Source organism: Notamacropus eugenii, chromosome 5 (assembly GCF_028372415.1).
Source record: "Notamacropus eugenii isolate mMacEug1 chromosome 5, mMacEug1.pri_v2, whole genome shotgun sequence".
Lineage (NCBI taxonomy): Eukaryota > Metazoa > Chordata > Mammalia > Diprotodontia > Macropodidae > Notamacropus > Notamacropus eugenii.
This window is the reverse complement of record NC_092876.1, coordinates 164,880,323-164,896,756: the sequence shown is the minus strand read 5'-3', so window position 1 is coordinate 164,896,756 and position 16,434 is coordinate 164,880,323. Positions and strand designations below refer to the sequence as shown.

The 16,434-nt window shown below is 37.9% G+C and overlaps 1 protein-coding gene across 2 annotated transcripts in view; it reads left to right on the top strand.

Moving 5' to 3' along the window:
* Window positions 1-287: 287 nt before the first annotated feature.
* Window positions 288-16,434, top strand: part of MED17 (mediator complex subunit 17) — a 29,807-nt gene continuing 13,660 nt past the window's right edge. Inside the window, exons 1-7 of one of the 2 annotated variants that reach the window (XM_072611339.1) lie at window positions 288-640; window positions 2,075-2,241; window positions 4,980-5,199; window positions 8,055-8,191; window positions 8,519-8,603; window positions 14,411-14,563; window positions 16,294-16,421. In XM_072611339.1, coding sequence (XP_072467440.1) covers window positions 391-640; window positions 2,075-2,241; window positions 4,980-5,199; window positions 8,055-8,191; window positions 8,519-8,603; window positions 14,411-14,563; window positions 16,294-16,421 — 1,140 coding nt within the window. In that variant the 5' untranslated portion in view covers window positions 288-390. Of the gene's footprint in view, window positions 641-1,037; window positions 1,290-2,074; window positions 2,242-4,979; window positions 5,200-8,054; window positions 8,192-8,518; window positions 8,604-14,410; window positions 14,564-16,293; window positions 16,422-16,434 lie in introns of those variants that run through there. The other variant, XM_072611338.1, reaches the window with a different exon arrangement.

Below are 16,434 nucleotides of genomic sequence, written 5' to 3'. Positions count from 1 at the left end.
GACACACCATAAAAAATGGCTTAGATCCAGATAACCTGAGCCAATCCAATCAATCCATGTTCAATAGCTAGACTGGTCTTTCTCCTCAAAGAAACGTCATGGAGCACGGCCCCTGGTCGTTCTGTCTCCTTCACTCCCATGCTTTGAAGGAAGAAGGCTGTGCCATTTACTCCTTCCCTCAACACTCCTACCAGCCTCCCGTAGAATTGACCGACACACCTTCCGCGCGTTTGCTTCTCCTCCTAGTTTGGCCCAGCTCACGCACCGTAGCGCGGCCGCGGTGAATTCTGGGAACATCCGGGCGCCGTCCGCTGGGTCGGGTCCTGGCGTCCCACGGCCCCGAGTTTTTCTCTCTGTTCGTCAGGCTCCGGGTCTCAGCGAACCGCCGAGATGTCTGGGGTGCGGGCGGTGCGCATCAGCATCGAGTCGGCCTGCGAGAAGCAGGTGCAGGAGGTGGGCCTGGACGGCACCGAGACCTACCTGCAGCCGCTGTCCATGTCGCAGAACCTGGCCCGCCTCGCCCAGCGCATTGACTTCAGCCAGGGCTCGGGCTCGGAGGAGGAGGAGGCGGCCGGCGCCGACCGAGACTCCCAGGAGTGGGCAGGCGCGGGCGGCAGCGCCGAGCAGGACGACGAGGAAGGTGAGGCGGTTCAGTCGGTGTTTGTGGAGCGGAGGCGTGGGAGCCCCAGAGAGGTGTCCTGGAGCGGGTTGGAGGCCTCCGAGGTCTTCTCGGCTTTGATTACCGCAGTGAAGTTAGGGTTAGGGTATAGCTGAGACGAGGGAGGCCCGGAGAAGCTGCGTCTCCCCTGAGGCCACGAGCTAATAAGTGCCAACTCTAGGACGTGCCCCACGTTCGGTCTTTTTCCCGTTGCACCGCGCTCCCTCTCTAGCTTTCTAGCTTCGCCTTGCTTTCTTCCTCCTCTCTCGAGTTTGCAGGCCATCCTCCACGTTAAGAACAGATTCCCTTCCTATCTGCACATGTCACCTCTTCCGTGAAGCCCGTTCTGATTGCCCCCTCTCACAATGATCTGCTTCTCACATTTGCTAGAGCCTGTGGCCAGACTCTCCCTTTGCTCGTATCTTATCCCACCTTTTATCCTACTTACTTTTATTTGTAGCAGTGTGGCATGACCTAGTGGATAGAAAACTGTCCCCTACAAGTCAGGAAAGGCTGAGTTCAGGCGTCCCAAGCAACTCTCTAAAACTCTGTAGAAGTTGTGGCTAGCTGCTGATCTTCGTTGGTAGAGGGAGTTTCATCCTGGAGCATTTCTACACTAGGGGAATCACAGGTATAATCAAAACAAAAATGCTTGTTCTCTGTTTAGATTCCAAGTTTCTTAAGATCTGGGACTTTTCTCTTTGTATACTTAGCACCAAGTATGGAGTCGTACACAAGGTAGATGCTTAATAAATGTGAAGTATTTGTTGATTAACAAAGAAAATAAGAGAAAAATTAAGAAAACAGCTTTCAGTTTAGTGGTATTGGTTTTAGTGTTTTAAATCATTTTCATTTTAGAGCTGCCTTAATTGTAGTCTGAATCTGAAATTTATAGTCTGGATAGCAATGATAAGCAAGGAAAACCTTTTTTTTTTCACATATTTAGCTAAAGAATCATTTATTTTATTCTTTTTTCCATCAGTCTCATTCAGCTTTATAGAATTCAGTGGGATTCAGTTCAAATTCTTTTAGAGCAATTCACAAGGATTGGACCAATTCTCTTGTTAAGAATTTTTTTTTTAAATAAGTGAACCTTTGGCTGTGGCTTAAAATTCTTTTGATTATACACGAATCAGTTCAGTTGAAATGTATTTATTGGTTGCTTACTTGCAGTTGTATTTGGTGTAACGCAATTTGACCCCTGAAAACTTGACTTGTCTTTCTTTTATCAAAAGGCATAATGAGTATTAATAGACGTATTGCAGAATGGCTGACAGGGTAAAGGTAAAGGAAAAATTACTGACTGAAGTGAAGAATTTGGTATCCTTTTAAAAAAAACGTAGTTCTTTATGTATGTGTATATGTGTCTTCTGTCTTCTAATTATCATATCTAAAAGTACATTTCTTTTCTTTTAGGGTTGGTAAAATTTCAACCTTCTCTTTGGCCATGGGATTCAGTCCGCAACAATTTAAGAAGCTCCTTGACTGAGATGTGTGTTCTCTATGATGTACTCAGCATTATCAGGGATAAAAAATTCATGACTCTTGATCCTGTTTCACAGGATTCACTTCCTCCCAAGCAGGTACAGTATGTTTACAAGAAAAATAACACAATCAAGCCTCAATAATTTATGGTTTTCATTATAACTTTTTCAAGCTTTAAAATTATGTAATAAAATATTATATGCTGTATGAAGTGATATTTTCATGGACTTTGGCCTTAGACCAATTAATTATGATTTAAATAGCAATTAGATCCTGATATGATTATACCTTTATATTTTGTACGGCAAATAGTAACGTAAAACTTGGTTATTCAAATGAAATGTTCTTTTTTTGCATTCTTTTTTTTTTAGCATCCTAATTTTTTTTTTTGTTCTTCTTGTCTCTTATTTCTTTTCAAGCTTTTCCTTGCCCTATATACTTCCCCTTCTTGTTTGCTCAGCTATGAAATGATGAGATTGGGTAAGATAATCCATAATCTTCCAACTCCAAAACCTTACGAATTCGTCAGAATCTATGTATACAAGTTTAACAGTGTGATAGAAAAATTGATCTGACTTTTTATTTCCTCTCAAAACTGCCTTAAAGAATCATATTACTTACTTTCAGAGCTGTCCTGCTTGTGTGGACTTCCTTCTGAACTATCTTCTGTACTGCAGCGTGCATTTTTAAAAATGTTTCATCGGACTTCCTCTTTTATCTTGTCTTCTTTGTCATCATCACTATATGCCACTTCCCCTCAATTTTCTCCAGTTGCAATTAAATACAAGAAGAAAAAAAAAGCCCTTGTAAAAACAAATCAACACAGTGACTATATCCAGAAATGTATGTTTCTTTTACACTTGAATCCATCACATTCCTGTCAAGAATTGGGTAACCTGCTTCATTTTAGGTCCTCTGTAAATATTGCTGGTCATATATCAAACTTCTTAAGGTTTTTTTCTTTAAAATGTTGTCTTTTTGTAAATTGTTCTGGTTCTGCTTGGTTAGTATGGTTCCTATATCCCAGAATTCTGTTAAATAATTTCTTTTGTTATTTCTTAACCAGAATATTCTGCTGCATTCACATGTCACAGTGTATTCAACCATTTTCCATTTAATAGGTGCCTTCTTTTATGTCTTTTGTTTTTTCCTTTTTCTTTTAATCTGCCTTACAGGATCAGAAAGTTTGTTTTGCTTGTGACTGTTCCTTCCCTAGTATTATCCATCTTTCTCTGTCCCTGTCTATCCAGATTGAGTTTGACATATTTATATACCAAATTCTTTGTATATGTGTTTGTCTTTTCAGCCCTCCTTTGTCCAGTTCAGATGGTGCTTGTTTGTGCCCCTCCCTCCAAATCCTGTCAGTGCATAGTATACTCTTCTTTTACAGCTCCGTTTTCTTCCACTAACACATTCTGTTTATCTTTCTTTTCTTTCTTCCCTTAAAAATTCTCAGAACAGAACCAGTTCAGCCCCAAGTCTTCTGTTTTTCTTATTTAATTCCCTCAATATCCTTTGAAGACATTCTGAAATGACACTATCTTCTTTTCCCCTGATAGGATATTAGCCCTTTATCATCATATATTGTCTTTCATTTGCTTTTTAGATTGTAACTTTAAATTTAATTTAAATTTTAAATTAAGATAAATTTACTTTTCTAGGTTCTTATTGAGTCTTATGTTTGTCTTTCATTTACTATTCACCTCTGATCTTTTCATTAGAAATGCTTAAATGTTCTCCATTTCATTAAAGGCCCACTTTTTCCGTGTCATTATACTCAACTTTGTAGGATAAATTAGTCATGACTGTAAGCCTGTATCTTTTGCCTTTTGGAATATTGTATTCCAAGATCTCCTGCTTGTAGTAAAAGCTTTTAAGTCTTGTGTGATCTCTACTAAGCTTTCTTACTTTCTTTCTGGATGCTTGCAGTATTTTTTCTTTGACTTGAAAGCAATTGATTTTGGCTTTTGGGGTTTGTTTTGGAAGGTGATAGATGAATTCTTCCTATCTTTATTTTGCCTTCTGGTTCTAAAAGATTTAGGCTATTTTCATTTGATTTCTTGAACTTTCTTGAAAAGTCTTTCTTTTTTTTAAATCATATTTTTAAAGGATACCAATGATTTAAAAAATATCCTCTCAGTGGCTGGTAAAAAGATTTCTACCTTAAGGTTCCAGATACAGGAATCTCCTACTTCAAATTTACCTGCTTATTCTTTGCAGGCTTCACAGTTTGTGATGAAGTATCCTGCCAATGTAATATCTCATCATTGAATGACTATCCACTGGCTTTCAATAACTTTTTTACACTTAATTTAAAGTATTGATTGATTGAGGCATGCCTGAGGCATACCTAGTTAGGGTATCAAGATATAGGGTATAATATGTTATCACTTGTGTTAACTTGAGTAGGGTAATTGATCCACACACTCAGTGCCTCATCCCTTACAGTAATAATGTTCTCAGAGCCAAGAGATGGACTGGGATTTGAGATAGAGGAAGCAGTCAGGCCAATTAGAAGGCTCTTCCAAAAATGTTGAGAATCTGAACTCGAGTCTTAGCCACGTTAGAAGAGAAAAGGGGATGGATGCAAAAGATATTGTGGAGGTTGAATCCGCAAAACTTACACAGCTCATTGATATAAGCTTTGATTCCTATTCCATAGGATAGCTTTAATTTCAGTATACTTTAAATTAAAACTTTTTATGTTCGTGTCTTTGCACAGAAAGTATTCAAATTAGTGAAGAAAGTGATATTTGATGTTAAGGACCGTGTGTTTTTTCCCCCTATTCTTTCCTTGCAGTACATAATGATCATTTTTTTTGTGTTCTTTTGATAGAATCCGCAGACTTTACAGTTGATTTCAAAGAAGAAGTCACTAGCTGGTGCAGCACAGATCCTTCTGAAAGGGGCAGATAGGTTGACCAAATCAGTTACTGAGAACCAGGAAAATAAGCGACAACGAGACTTCAACTCTGAACTTCTTCGATTAAGACAACACTGGAAACTCAGAAAAGTAGGAGATAAAATTCTTGGTGATCTGAGCTACAGAAGTGCAGGTATATTAGGCTACTAGACTATCAGAGGAAAAATTAATAAGATTTTCACTTAAATAGCTGAGAGTTAATGTCATATTATGTTGAAATTAATATTGTAATATGCTTATAGATGAAGGCATTTATAATTGGCATTATCCTGAAGTGGAAAGAACAAAGAACTGTAAATTGGAGGCTGTGAGTTTTTTCCTATGAGCTAGTTGGAAATACTGGGCTGATATTTAATCAGAACCTTTCTAGCCTAAGTTTTGATTCCCAGTGCTTAGAGTGTATTCTTTAAACTTCATTGATGCTTAATGTACCCTGTTTAACAGAAAGTTCAAGGGTGGGGCTTCTCTGTTAATACACTATGATCATTAATTTCCAATTTATAAAGAAATTAGGAGGTAGGACTGTGATACTGACCCTTTATACAGGGCTAAACCTGCGATAAAAGATTTTCTGCATTTTCTTATTTGTCACGGTCAGATTTGAAAAGAAATGACCAAAGAGTCACAGAGGTTATGCAGTCACTCTTAACTTTGAAAATACCAAAGAACTTACACAGGTCATCCCAACCACAGTTAACTCTAAGAGATAAAATAAAAACAAAACCAAAGAGCTAACAGCGGTCATAAGCAAGATGCTTTCTCAAGATGCTTTCTTTATCCCCTTGGAGGAGGGAAACAGCACAGGTGCTGGGACCTTCTCTTAGGAGGATACCCACTTAAGTGAAGCAGAATATTAATACATATAACAGACTATGCAGTGAGCTGAAGCCCTGACAGTGAGGGGTAACAGCAATGATGAGACAAGTTTGATTCATGGAAGGGCTTCATCCCCAAAACATGGGTGCTGCAGGTGCTTGTCTGAGCTCAGGGATCACTGAGCGTTGGTGTGAAACAATTTTGGCCTTTTGCTGTGGCAGAGTTCATCCAGAGGGTGAACACAAAGGGTTGTTGTTTTGCCAAGCTCAGGGCACAGCTTGCTTACTACGCTTTAGCTTTGGAAAGCAGGGTGTCTCCTAATGGTAAAAAGAGAGAAGTAAAAAGAGGGGTGGTCTTGGCATGGGGATCCTGACAACTCCAATTTTGTAGTTCCATGACTTGGAGGGATGGTAGAATAGGGTGAAGATAACATTTTACACTATATTGGCAGCATGAAATTTGGTCAGATTTTGCTGATAAAGGGCATAGTAAATTGAACTCTGGTCTTTACCTTCTTTAACTTAAGACAAAAGGATAGTCCCTTATCATCTTTTTTGATCTTAGCCACAGGGTTTGGCAAAATCATGAAAAAAGGTATCATGTTAGATGCTCTGCTTTTAAGCAGTAGTCTATGCATGAGTCTACCTGATAATTTTGGCAGATTAATGGGTGAAAATATGAGGTATCCTAAGTGTAGCACTCAGAGTCTTCCTCACTCTGGGCTCCAGTTGTCTATCCTGGGTTCTTGATATTTTGTGGATCACAATCACTTCCAAATTGATGGAGCCTTAATATGTGTTACTTTTTACCAATTAACAAATGACCTGCTTAGTGTTTTTTTTTTAAAGGCATTTAAAATAAGAGTGTAAATAAAGTAACCACAGAACATTTCCCTTCCATAAACCTTGATCTTCCTTTTCTACCAATAAAAACACACTATGGGGGAAGAGTGGGCTTTATAGAAGTTATATGTGGGACATCCACAGGTGGGGAACATTTTAAGACATCTTGAAAATAAGAAGTAGTGCATGTACATGGAGTGACAGTTCACGATTCAGACAACACAGAGTTGCCTGCCTCTGATACAAATGTGCTAGTCTCTACTTGATTTGTTCCCTGCTAGCCATTGCTAGTTGCCATTTGTTGTTGAGTTATTTCAATCATATTTGACACTTCATGATTCCATTTGGGTTTTCTCACCAGAGGTATTGGAGTGATTTACCTCTTCCTTCTCCATCTCATTTTACAGGTGAAGAAACTGAGGCAAACAGTATTTAAAAAAAAACAAAACAGGCACTGCTTCCCATTACTAGTCACCAGCTCTGGATATTTTCAAAGTTTTTTAATACTCTGAAACTATGTTCACTTGAGGTTTCACTTGAGGACTTTAACCAGTCCTCTAACTTGAGTATGTGCTGTTCTGAATTGAGATTAAGGAGAAAAAAGATACTGCCATCAGCTAGCAATTATTCAGCTTCCATCACCATTTCCCAGTTTACACTTTTAAACTCCCAGATAATATGTGCAAAGATGCAGGCTGTAGGAAAAGAGAAGAGAGTGGAGTATGTGATATTTTATTTGCAATGCTAGGTTGAAAACACTTTTACTTTACTAATACAGATATTCAATTTCTTTCACATTTCATCTCCAGGTTCTTTAGATTGAGAATGTGATTTCTAAGTAGTATTTATTACGGTGTACTGGAAAGAGCCCTCCACTAGTGGTCAGATCAGGGGGCTAATCCTAGCTCTACTATTTTCTGTTAACCTCTTTGAAACTTATTTTCTTCATCAGTTAAAAAAATAGGGGATAATGCTATCTGTCTCTCCTACCTTACCAGGTTTTGTTTGAAGATCAAATTAGAGAATAGATGTGACAGTGCTCTGTAAAACCTAAAGTACTAGATAAAGTTTTTGTTGTTATTAACTAAATTTTGGTGCAGCAAAACCGTTGTATCTCCCATCTCCATGCTTTTGCTTATGTAGTTTAATCTAATGGGATTTTACTGTGCACTTAAGGTTGTTTTTTTTAAAAATCACTTAAAATATTAACAAAGTGAATTTGTATGATTTATGTAAATGTCCTAGGTAGGCATGTTACATACAGTTCCCACTTCAGGGTTTACTGAATGAATCCCCTCCTATTTTGTTCTTAATGTTTGTGCCTTTTTAGGATCTCTTTTTCCCCATCATGGTACATTTGAAGTGATAAAGAACACAGATATTGATTTGGATAAGAAGATACCAGAGGATTACTGCCCCCTTGATGTCCAAATTCCAAGTGATTTAGAGGGATCAGCATACATAAAGGTCTGTCAAAATAATTTTTGTGTACAATTTCTGTTTCTTCCCTCAATTCATACAGATTGCAGTGCCCTGCATAGATTAGGTACTTAATAAATGCTTGTGAATTAACTCCTCAGTACTTCCATAGATTCAGAATGTCCTTGATGCAGATCTTCCTTCTTGCATTTCATATTGCAGTTTATCCATATCTCATCCTATGCAATTTTGGTCTGTATCCTCTCATAAACTTTTCATAGGTGATATGCCCAGCATTCTGGAAGCCTTCCTATAGGCTTTTTAATTTCCAAACACCAATATATAAAATTTTCTTCTTATTTTCTCCTTGCTTAGGTGTCTATTCAAAACCAAGCATCAGACATAGGGGACCTTGGCACAGTTAACCTCTTCAGACGACCTGTGCCCAAGTCAAAACCAGGTATGGCTGTGCTCCATTCATTGAGTTCAAGTCTTTATTACAGTTTGTGTTTGGGAACAAACTGGAGAGCTTTTTAACGTTCTAGAAAAATAAGTGACTTGAATAAAAACAATTGGAAAATGTTTTTGTTGCCTTTCAGAAGATAGTGCTGATTACACAATTTAGTACAATAATAACAACATTTGTCCAAATGTGATAGCCTATAATTTTAATTTATTTCCCTCATTTTCTCTCATATCTGTGTTTTAACAAATTTAAATTTTCCATATTGGTAAAGGTATGTTCTGACATCTATAATTTAATAACCTCTATACTTAACTATTTCAACTTTGCGCTGACTTCTGTTTTTGAATCCTTTGCTCCTTTTTCCTGTCCCCGTCCATGCCATATTGCCCTGGATCTCCTCAACCATCTGTCTTTTCCACTACTGCTGATAAAATCTTGAAAGGTGCTGAAGGAAATAAAAAATCATTTTCTTTGGGTTCACTGCAAATTATAATAAAATCTCAGATGGACTATTACTGCCACAAGTCAGTCTTTCCATAATTTACTATCTTTGTAATTCTCTACTGTAGCTATTTTAATTTAAGCCTTGTCTCTTCTCCTTAAACCTCTACACTAATCATTCTTATCTCCCTTTCAGCAGAGGACTTCACCTCATACTAACTTAGAAAATAGTAGTTATTCGTTATGGATTGTCTTACTCTTCATCTCAAAACCCCTTGGTATTGTCATCATCACCACCACCCATTTTGTTATCTTTTATTCCAGTGTCTAATGTAGAGTTACCTCTCCTCATCAAAGCTAAGTCCTCTACTTATACTTTTGATACACTCTTTAGAAGATTGCACTGTAGTCATCCCCTGTGTCCCTAATCTTCATTCTCTCCCTATCTACTGGCTTGTTCTCTGCTGCTACAAACATACTTGTTAAATCTTTGTTTATTGATTGTTGAAACAATCTTCACTCACCCATCTCTTCAAGATGTCAGGCTGTATCTTTCTTTTAATAGCCAGACTCTCTGAAAAAAGCTGTGTATACTCATTAAAAAAAAAAACAAAAAAACTTGATCATTCTTCAACTCTTTGCTTCCAACCTCCTCATTCAGCTGAAATTGCTTTCTTATCATTGATTTCTAAATTGCCAAATCCAGTAGCCTTTTCTCATTTTTCACTCCCCTTGCAGCATTTGGTACTATTCACTTCTCTCTTACTATAACTGGATCTACCCCAAGGCTCTGGCATAGCTACTCTTTGTTTCCTCTATACTTTAGTGATCTCATCAGCTTCTGTGGGGTTCAGTGGCCACATCTAGATATACAGCACTAGTCTTTCTACTGAACTCCAGTTACACAGCAGTAGCAGCTGCAAACTGCATTTCCCATGGGCATCTCAAACTTAATATGTCCAAGACAGAACTCAATCTCTTTCACCCTCATTCCAGACCCACTTCTCTTCTAGGCTTCTCTATTTATCTTGAGGGCACCACATTTCCCACCCCACTCCCCATCATCCAGTTTTACTACTTCATCCTCAGTTCCTCACTTTCTGTCATGACAGCTGGTGATGGCTGTGGATGCAGTGGATGACCTTGGAATTTTCTGCGTCTGACCACACTTCAAGTGTTCATGATCTGTTGAAGCAGAATGTTCACATCCATTTATTCTGATAGGGAAGATAGATACCCACCAACTCATGAGTGGGTTTTGAGATCCATCAGTTACCTTTAAACTGCTTTAGCCCATCTGCCAATATGATTTTACTGAAGTGTGGCTACTGTGCATGCTGTAGCTTCTTGGAGGTATAGGTAAGAGCTGGGTGACAGGTGGACACCAAAAGTGGATGAACGGCCTTGAGAAGGGCTTGACTACCCTTAAACCAGAGGTACTAATCCTTCCTGAATACTTGATAGACTCTGTTGGAGACAGTGAAGAACAGGAAGTTGTTGGGAGGGACGGAGTCAAAAACAGTACATATGCCTTACTGTTGAAGACTTGAGCATCTTATGACCTTCTCATCACCAATGAAAAAACTTCATGGATGTACCCTCTTAGCAAACATTGGCATTTTAAGGAGAAGAGACAGACAGGATGTGAGTGAAGAAGGCAATATGTGGCACAGAGTGTTGGACTGAAAGCTAAACATTGAATTCAACAAAAGTGGCACCCCCAGAGCATGTCAACCATTGGAAATCTCAGTATCCATAGATTAGAGCTTTCCTCTGTGTGTGAACAGTTTGTTATTGACTTGCCAAACACACTCTTGGTGACAGTGGAGCAAAAAAGGAGTGAGCAGCTTTCGAATTTGGCATATGGCACCGCATTTACTCATTTGGGCCAGAATAGTCACAAACATCAGGATTGTTTTGATGAAAATGATGGAGAAATTCAGAGGCTAAATGAACAATGAGAATTCTATAGGCTCTATGAGTAGGATAGTTCATGCACCTCTGAAAAGGCAGTGTTTAATTCCATCAAAAGTGAAGTACAAGCAAAGTTTAGAGAGATACAGGATTCATGCTGATAGTAACAATCCAAAGTATTTTTTATCATGCTCTGAAGGCTATTTTTGGGCCAAAGATACGTGGTGCGTCTCAACTACTTAGTGCTGATGGAGCCACGCTGATCAGTGATGAGGACATGATTCTGGAGAGATGGGCTGAATATTTCCATAATGTTCTCAGTAGCCCATCATCAACCAATGCTGAAGCCATTGACCATCTACCTCAGTTTGAAGTCAGTTCCTCTTTAGCCAAACTTCCAATTGAAGAAAGAGGTTTTGAATGACATTAAGCCCCTTTCATGTGGCAAAGTGCCTAGTACATACTGTATTCCAGCAGAAATGTACATGTCTGGGGGTCCACTGATGTCTAGGTTGTATGGCAAAATGAATTTATCCCTCAGGAGATCAAGGATACCTCCATTTTCCATCTATATAAAGAAAAAAGAAATAGATTTTCCTCTGACAATTATAGGAGTGGCTCTCTATCATTGCCTGCAAGATTCTTGCCAGAGTTCTCCTTAATCAGCTGATTCTTCACCTAAAAGATGGTCATCTACCTGAGAGCCAGTGTGGCTTCAGAAGGGGCTGAGGAACAGAGGAACAAACCATGGTGTTTGCTGCCTGATCACACCAAGAGAATTGTCAGGAGCAGAACAGAGGTCTGTATACAATATTCGTTGATCTAACCAAGGCCTTTGATACTTCAATCTCAAGTGCCTGTGGAAGAACATGGTGAAATTTGATTGCTTGGAGAAATTCATCAGTATTATATGCCAATTTCACAATGGCCTGCTTGCACAGATTCTGGATAATAGACAATACTTTCGTGCTTTCCCAGTCACCAATGGAGTGAAACAGGACTGTGTGCTTGCTCCCATGCTTTTTAACATGATGTTTCATTGATATTGTCAGATGCCTTCAACAAGGACAAAAATGGCATCAAGGTCAACTGCTGCACTGACAGTAAATTATTTTAACTTGAAAAGGCTACAAGCTAAGACTAAAGTGGAAGGAGAGTTGGTATGCAACTTTTTGTTCACATATGATTGTGTACTCAATGCAGCCTGTGGCTGAGTTGTAAGAGTATGAATTAGTTCTCTGTTGCTTGTGCTAATTTTGGCCTAACAATACCAAAGAAACAGAAGTTCTCCACCAGCCAACACTGCACCATCATCCACACATGGAACCATCAGTTACAGCAAATGGTGAAATTTTGAATGCTGTGGATAAGTTCATTTACCTTGGCAGTATACTTTCTGAGACATCTAACATAGATGAAGAAGTTGACATACTCATTGCCAGAGTTAGCTCAGTTTTGGGAGGCTCTGAAGAAAAGTGTGGGAGAGAAGAGGTATTAAACTGTCTGCCAAACTGAAGGACTATAGAGCCATAGTACTGACCTCATTGTTGTATGCCTGTGAAACTTGGACAGTATACCAGTGCTATGCCAGGAAACTGAATCACTGCTATTTGAATTGTCTTAGGAAGAGTCTGAAGGTCATCAGGCAAGATAAGATACCAGACACAGATACCAGACACAAGCTAAACTGCCAATTTCTACTGCAGAGAGTGCAGCTCTAGTGGGCTGGCCATGTTATTTTAATGCCAAATGTGTTTATCAACAAGACTACTTTATGGAGAATTAACGCCAGGCAAGTACTCACATGGTGGTCAGAAGAATTGATACAAGGATATTCTCGATATTTCTCAGAAGAACTTTGGAATCAGTTGAGACTTGGGAGACACTGGCACAAGACTACCCAGCATAGTGTGCCCCGATCAAGGACAGCACTGTGTTCTATGAGCAAAGCAGAATTGCAGTAGCTCAAAAGAAACAAGATGTACGGATTTAGAGATGTCTCCCTCTTGAATGGTCATATGGACTCTTTGTGCCTTACCTTACCTATGGTTAGAACCTTCTGAGCTCACATTGGTCTGATCAGCCATAGTCAGACACACTATACATTGACTCCAACATAGTGATGTCATTTTGATCATCTTCAAGCGTGAAAGACAAAGAACAACACTTTCTCTCACCCCACATTATCAATTAGCTGCTGAGTCTTGTTGATTCTCTACACAGCATCTTCTCTCCATTCACATGGCCACTATCCTAGTTCAGGCCTTCATCACCTTGTAGTAGCTTTCTCACTGTTCTCTCTGCCTCCGTTGTCTCACCACTCCTATCTGTTCTCCACATAGCTTCCAAAGTGATGTTACTATAATACAAATTGGACCTTGCCATTTTCCTGTTCAAAAAGCTCCATTGGCTCCCTATTGCCTATAGGATAAAATATAAGCTCCTTTGTATGGTATTTAAAAGTCTACGTAGGTTAGTCCAGTGTACTTTACTTGGCTTATTTTATGTTACAGTACTATCATTATGGACTCTACATTCCAGCCAAACTGACCTATTGCTATTCCTTAATAGTGATTCCATCTCTTGACTCCACACCTTAGCACAGGTTGTCCTGTATAAGAAACTCACTCTCTCCTTACCCCTGCTCCTTAGAATTTCTAGCTTTCTTGAAGACATGAAGCCTTTCCCAAAATTATATCACATTTACTTTGTATACATTTTATCTTCACTTGTATGTTATGCATGTGTGTTATTTCAGTGGAATCTAAGGCCCTTAAGGGTAAGGACTTTTTGTCTCTATTATCTTCAGCACTTAGTAGAATACTTAGCACATGGCAATTAAGTCCTTAATAAATGCTTATCATGTGATTTATTGGTATAGAATTCTCTCTACCAGTCAAGAGGTCCACTTTGATGTAGGAAGTCTAACATTTATTTGCCCAGAGAATTGTAATCAAATTCTAATCAAATACCTCAGAATACAAATATTGTATTATAGTTGAAACTAAAGAACAGAGTTCTTCTCTAACAGAATGGGAAAACAAGTCAATGAAATGTGGTGGTGGTAAATCATGAAAAAATGTTACAAATTACAAAAATTCAAAACAAGTTCTTTTTGAAAAACAAGGAATATTATCTGGCCGTGCAACAAAAATATTAATAGTTGATAACTTGTAGCAGCATATATTAATAGTGACATTTAGGACATTAATATTGATCAACAGCTAATGGCTTAAATTAGAGGCCTAGTTCATTCAGCTGTAGTAACTATTTAATTTCTTTAGTTAGAAATTTGAGACTTTAAAAATTCTGCTTTTTTAGTTGCAGAAACCTTTCAGTAATAAAGAGGTATTTTTAGTTATTTAAAATTTTGTGATGTTATAGACTAATGCACACCATGTTTAGGCAATAAATTTATTTCTACATATATAGTTCCTATTTTTCAGGTTCTCCACATTGGCAGACAAAACTAGAAGCTGCACAAAATGTTCTTTTGTGTAAAGAAATCTTTGCACAACTGTCCCGGGAGGCTGTTCAGATTAAATCACAGATTCCTCACATTGTTGTGAAGAACCAGATTATCTCTCAGCCTTTTCCAAGTAAGTAGCCAGCCAGTCTTTTGTACTTTTCTTTAGGACTTTTGTGACTAGGAACACAGTATGTGCCTTTGTAGGGAATGGAGATTTGTGAGGTGGGAGTTTAAGGGGAGAGTGTATTTAAGGATGAGATTCAACTTAGATTCAACTTTATGACCTATGAGAACTTAGTGTTTATGCAGGATATCACACCAGCTTCCTTGCAAATCTGTTCTTTGTTAGGAGGGAGTCATTTATGGAAATTATAACAATTAGTTTTAGGGGTTTTCACTACCATTGACCACACACACACAGAGATATATATGCATATGTACACATATATACACATACATACATTCACATACATATGGCCGATATAGGAACCTCCAGCAGCAGCTTCCAGAAGATGTTTATAATTGATATAATTTATGGCAGTTTTGACATGGCATCATACATTTGTCTAAATGAGGTGTCAGATAAAGTTTACTTGATTAAATATCACTGTGCTGTATTAAAAATAAATGGATATTGTTTTGCTGATATAGATTAAATAATGTTCTAAAGCTGATTGCTTTATACTGAAGATCATTTGTTCTTAGTCTGCTGTAAACATACATGGAAATTCAGTCAATTTGATTATTTCACATGGTCAGAAATTGGCATGTCCTGGGTGAGCAAATATTCTACTTAATGGATTGCTACCACATGTAGTACATAGATGAAATACTAATTTTTAAAATGAGAACATAGTAAATTCTGACTTGAAGCATATCATTTTCTTAGATTCAGAAATTACGTTAGAATCATCATCATAACTAGCACTTACATAGATAATTCTTTAATGAAGAAAAGGTTTTTGAATGGTAGTAAATTTGTCCAGTTTTAAATATTTTAGGTCTTAGTTTGTGGATACTTTAGCCTTTCTTTCCTGTAAGAATTTACATGGCACCATGGATAGAGTGCTGGATTTGGAGTCAGGAAGATCCAGGTTCAAATTATACCTCAGACACTGTGTTGTATGAACCTGGGCAATTCATTTCTACCTTTCTCAGCCTCAGTTTCCTCATCTGTAAAATGTGGGTGAAATAATATCTACTTCAGAGGCTTGTTGTAAAGGTCAAATGAGGTAAAATATGTGAAGCAGTTTATAAACCTTAAAGTGTCATATCAGAAAAGTGAGAGTAAGTGGGTACTATGAGCCATTGTTGTATTGTCTTGACTGTATTTGAGAAGAGGGTGTGTTATTGATAATTTATCACAAGGGTTTCTGTATCTTTAGAAGTAGAACATTCTATTTCTTTTCTAATGGGGACAGGCAAAAATATGATACTTAAGTGAAGTGAGGCCAAAGATAACTCATATTGTACATACCAGTTTCAAAAAGACAGAAATAATGTTAAGCCAAATCTTAACTCTTTTGTTTTAATGCTCATATAATGAGTTTAGGATTTAAAATTTCTCGTTATTACTATAGGAATAGCTGACTTTCATTCCTCTGGCTTAAGCTACACAAATCTATTGGATCAATGGTAATTGGAATCATTGGTATCTAATTGTTGTATTTATAGCTTTTGAAATCATATTACTGACCCATTTCAGTGTTCAAAATATTCATAACTCTGATACTAGGGAGGCTGTTAAAAATAGATCATTGTAGTAATAAAATTTACCAAAGACAATTTACACTTTTTTTTGGTTGTGGATTGGGTGAATCAAAAGGTTCTGAATATGTAACACTGCTTCTTTGTAAATAGGCTTGCAGTTATCTATTTCCTTGTGCCACTCCTCAAATGATAAGAAATCCCAAAAATCTTCTGAAAAGCAAAGTACAGAGGACCATCTTTATGTTCTGGAACATAATTTGCATCAGCTGATTAGAGAGGTAAAGAATATAT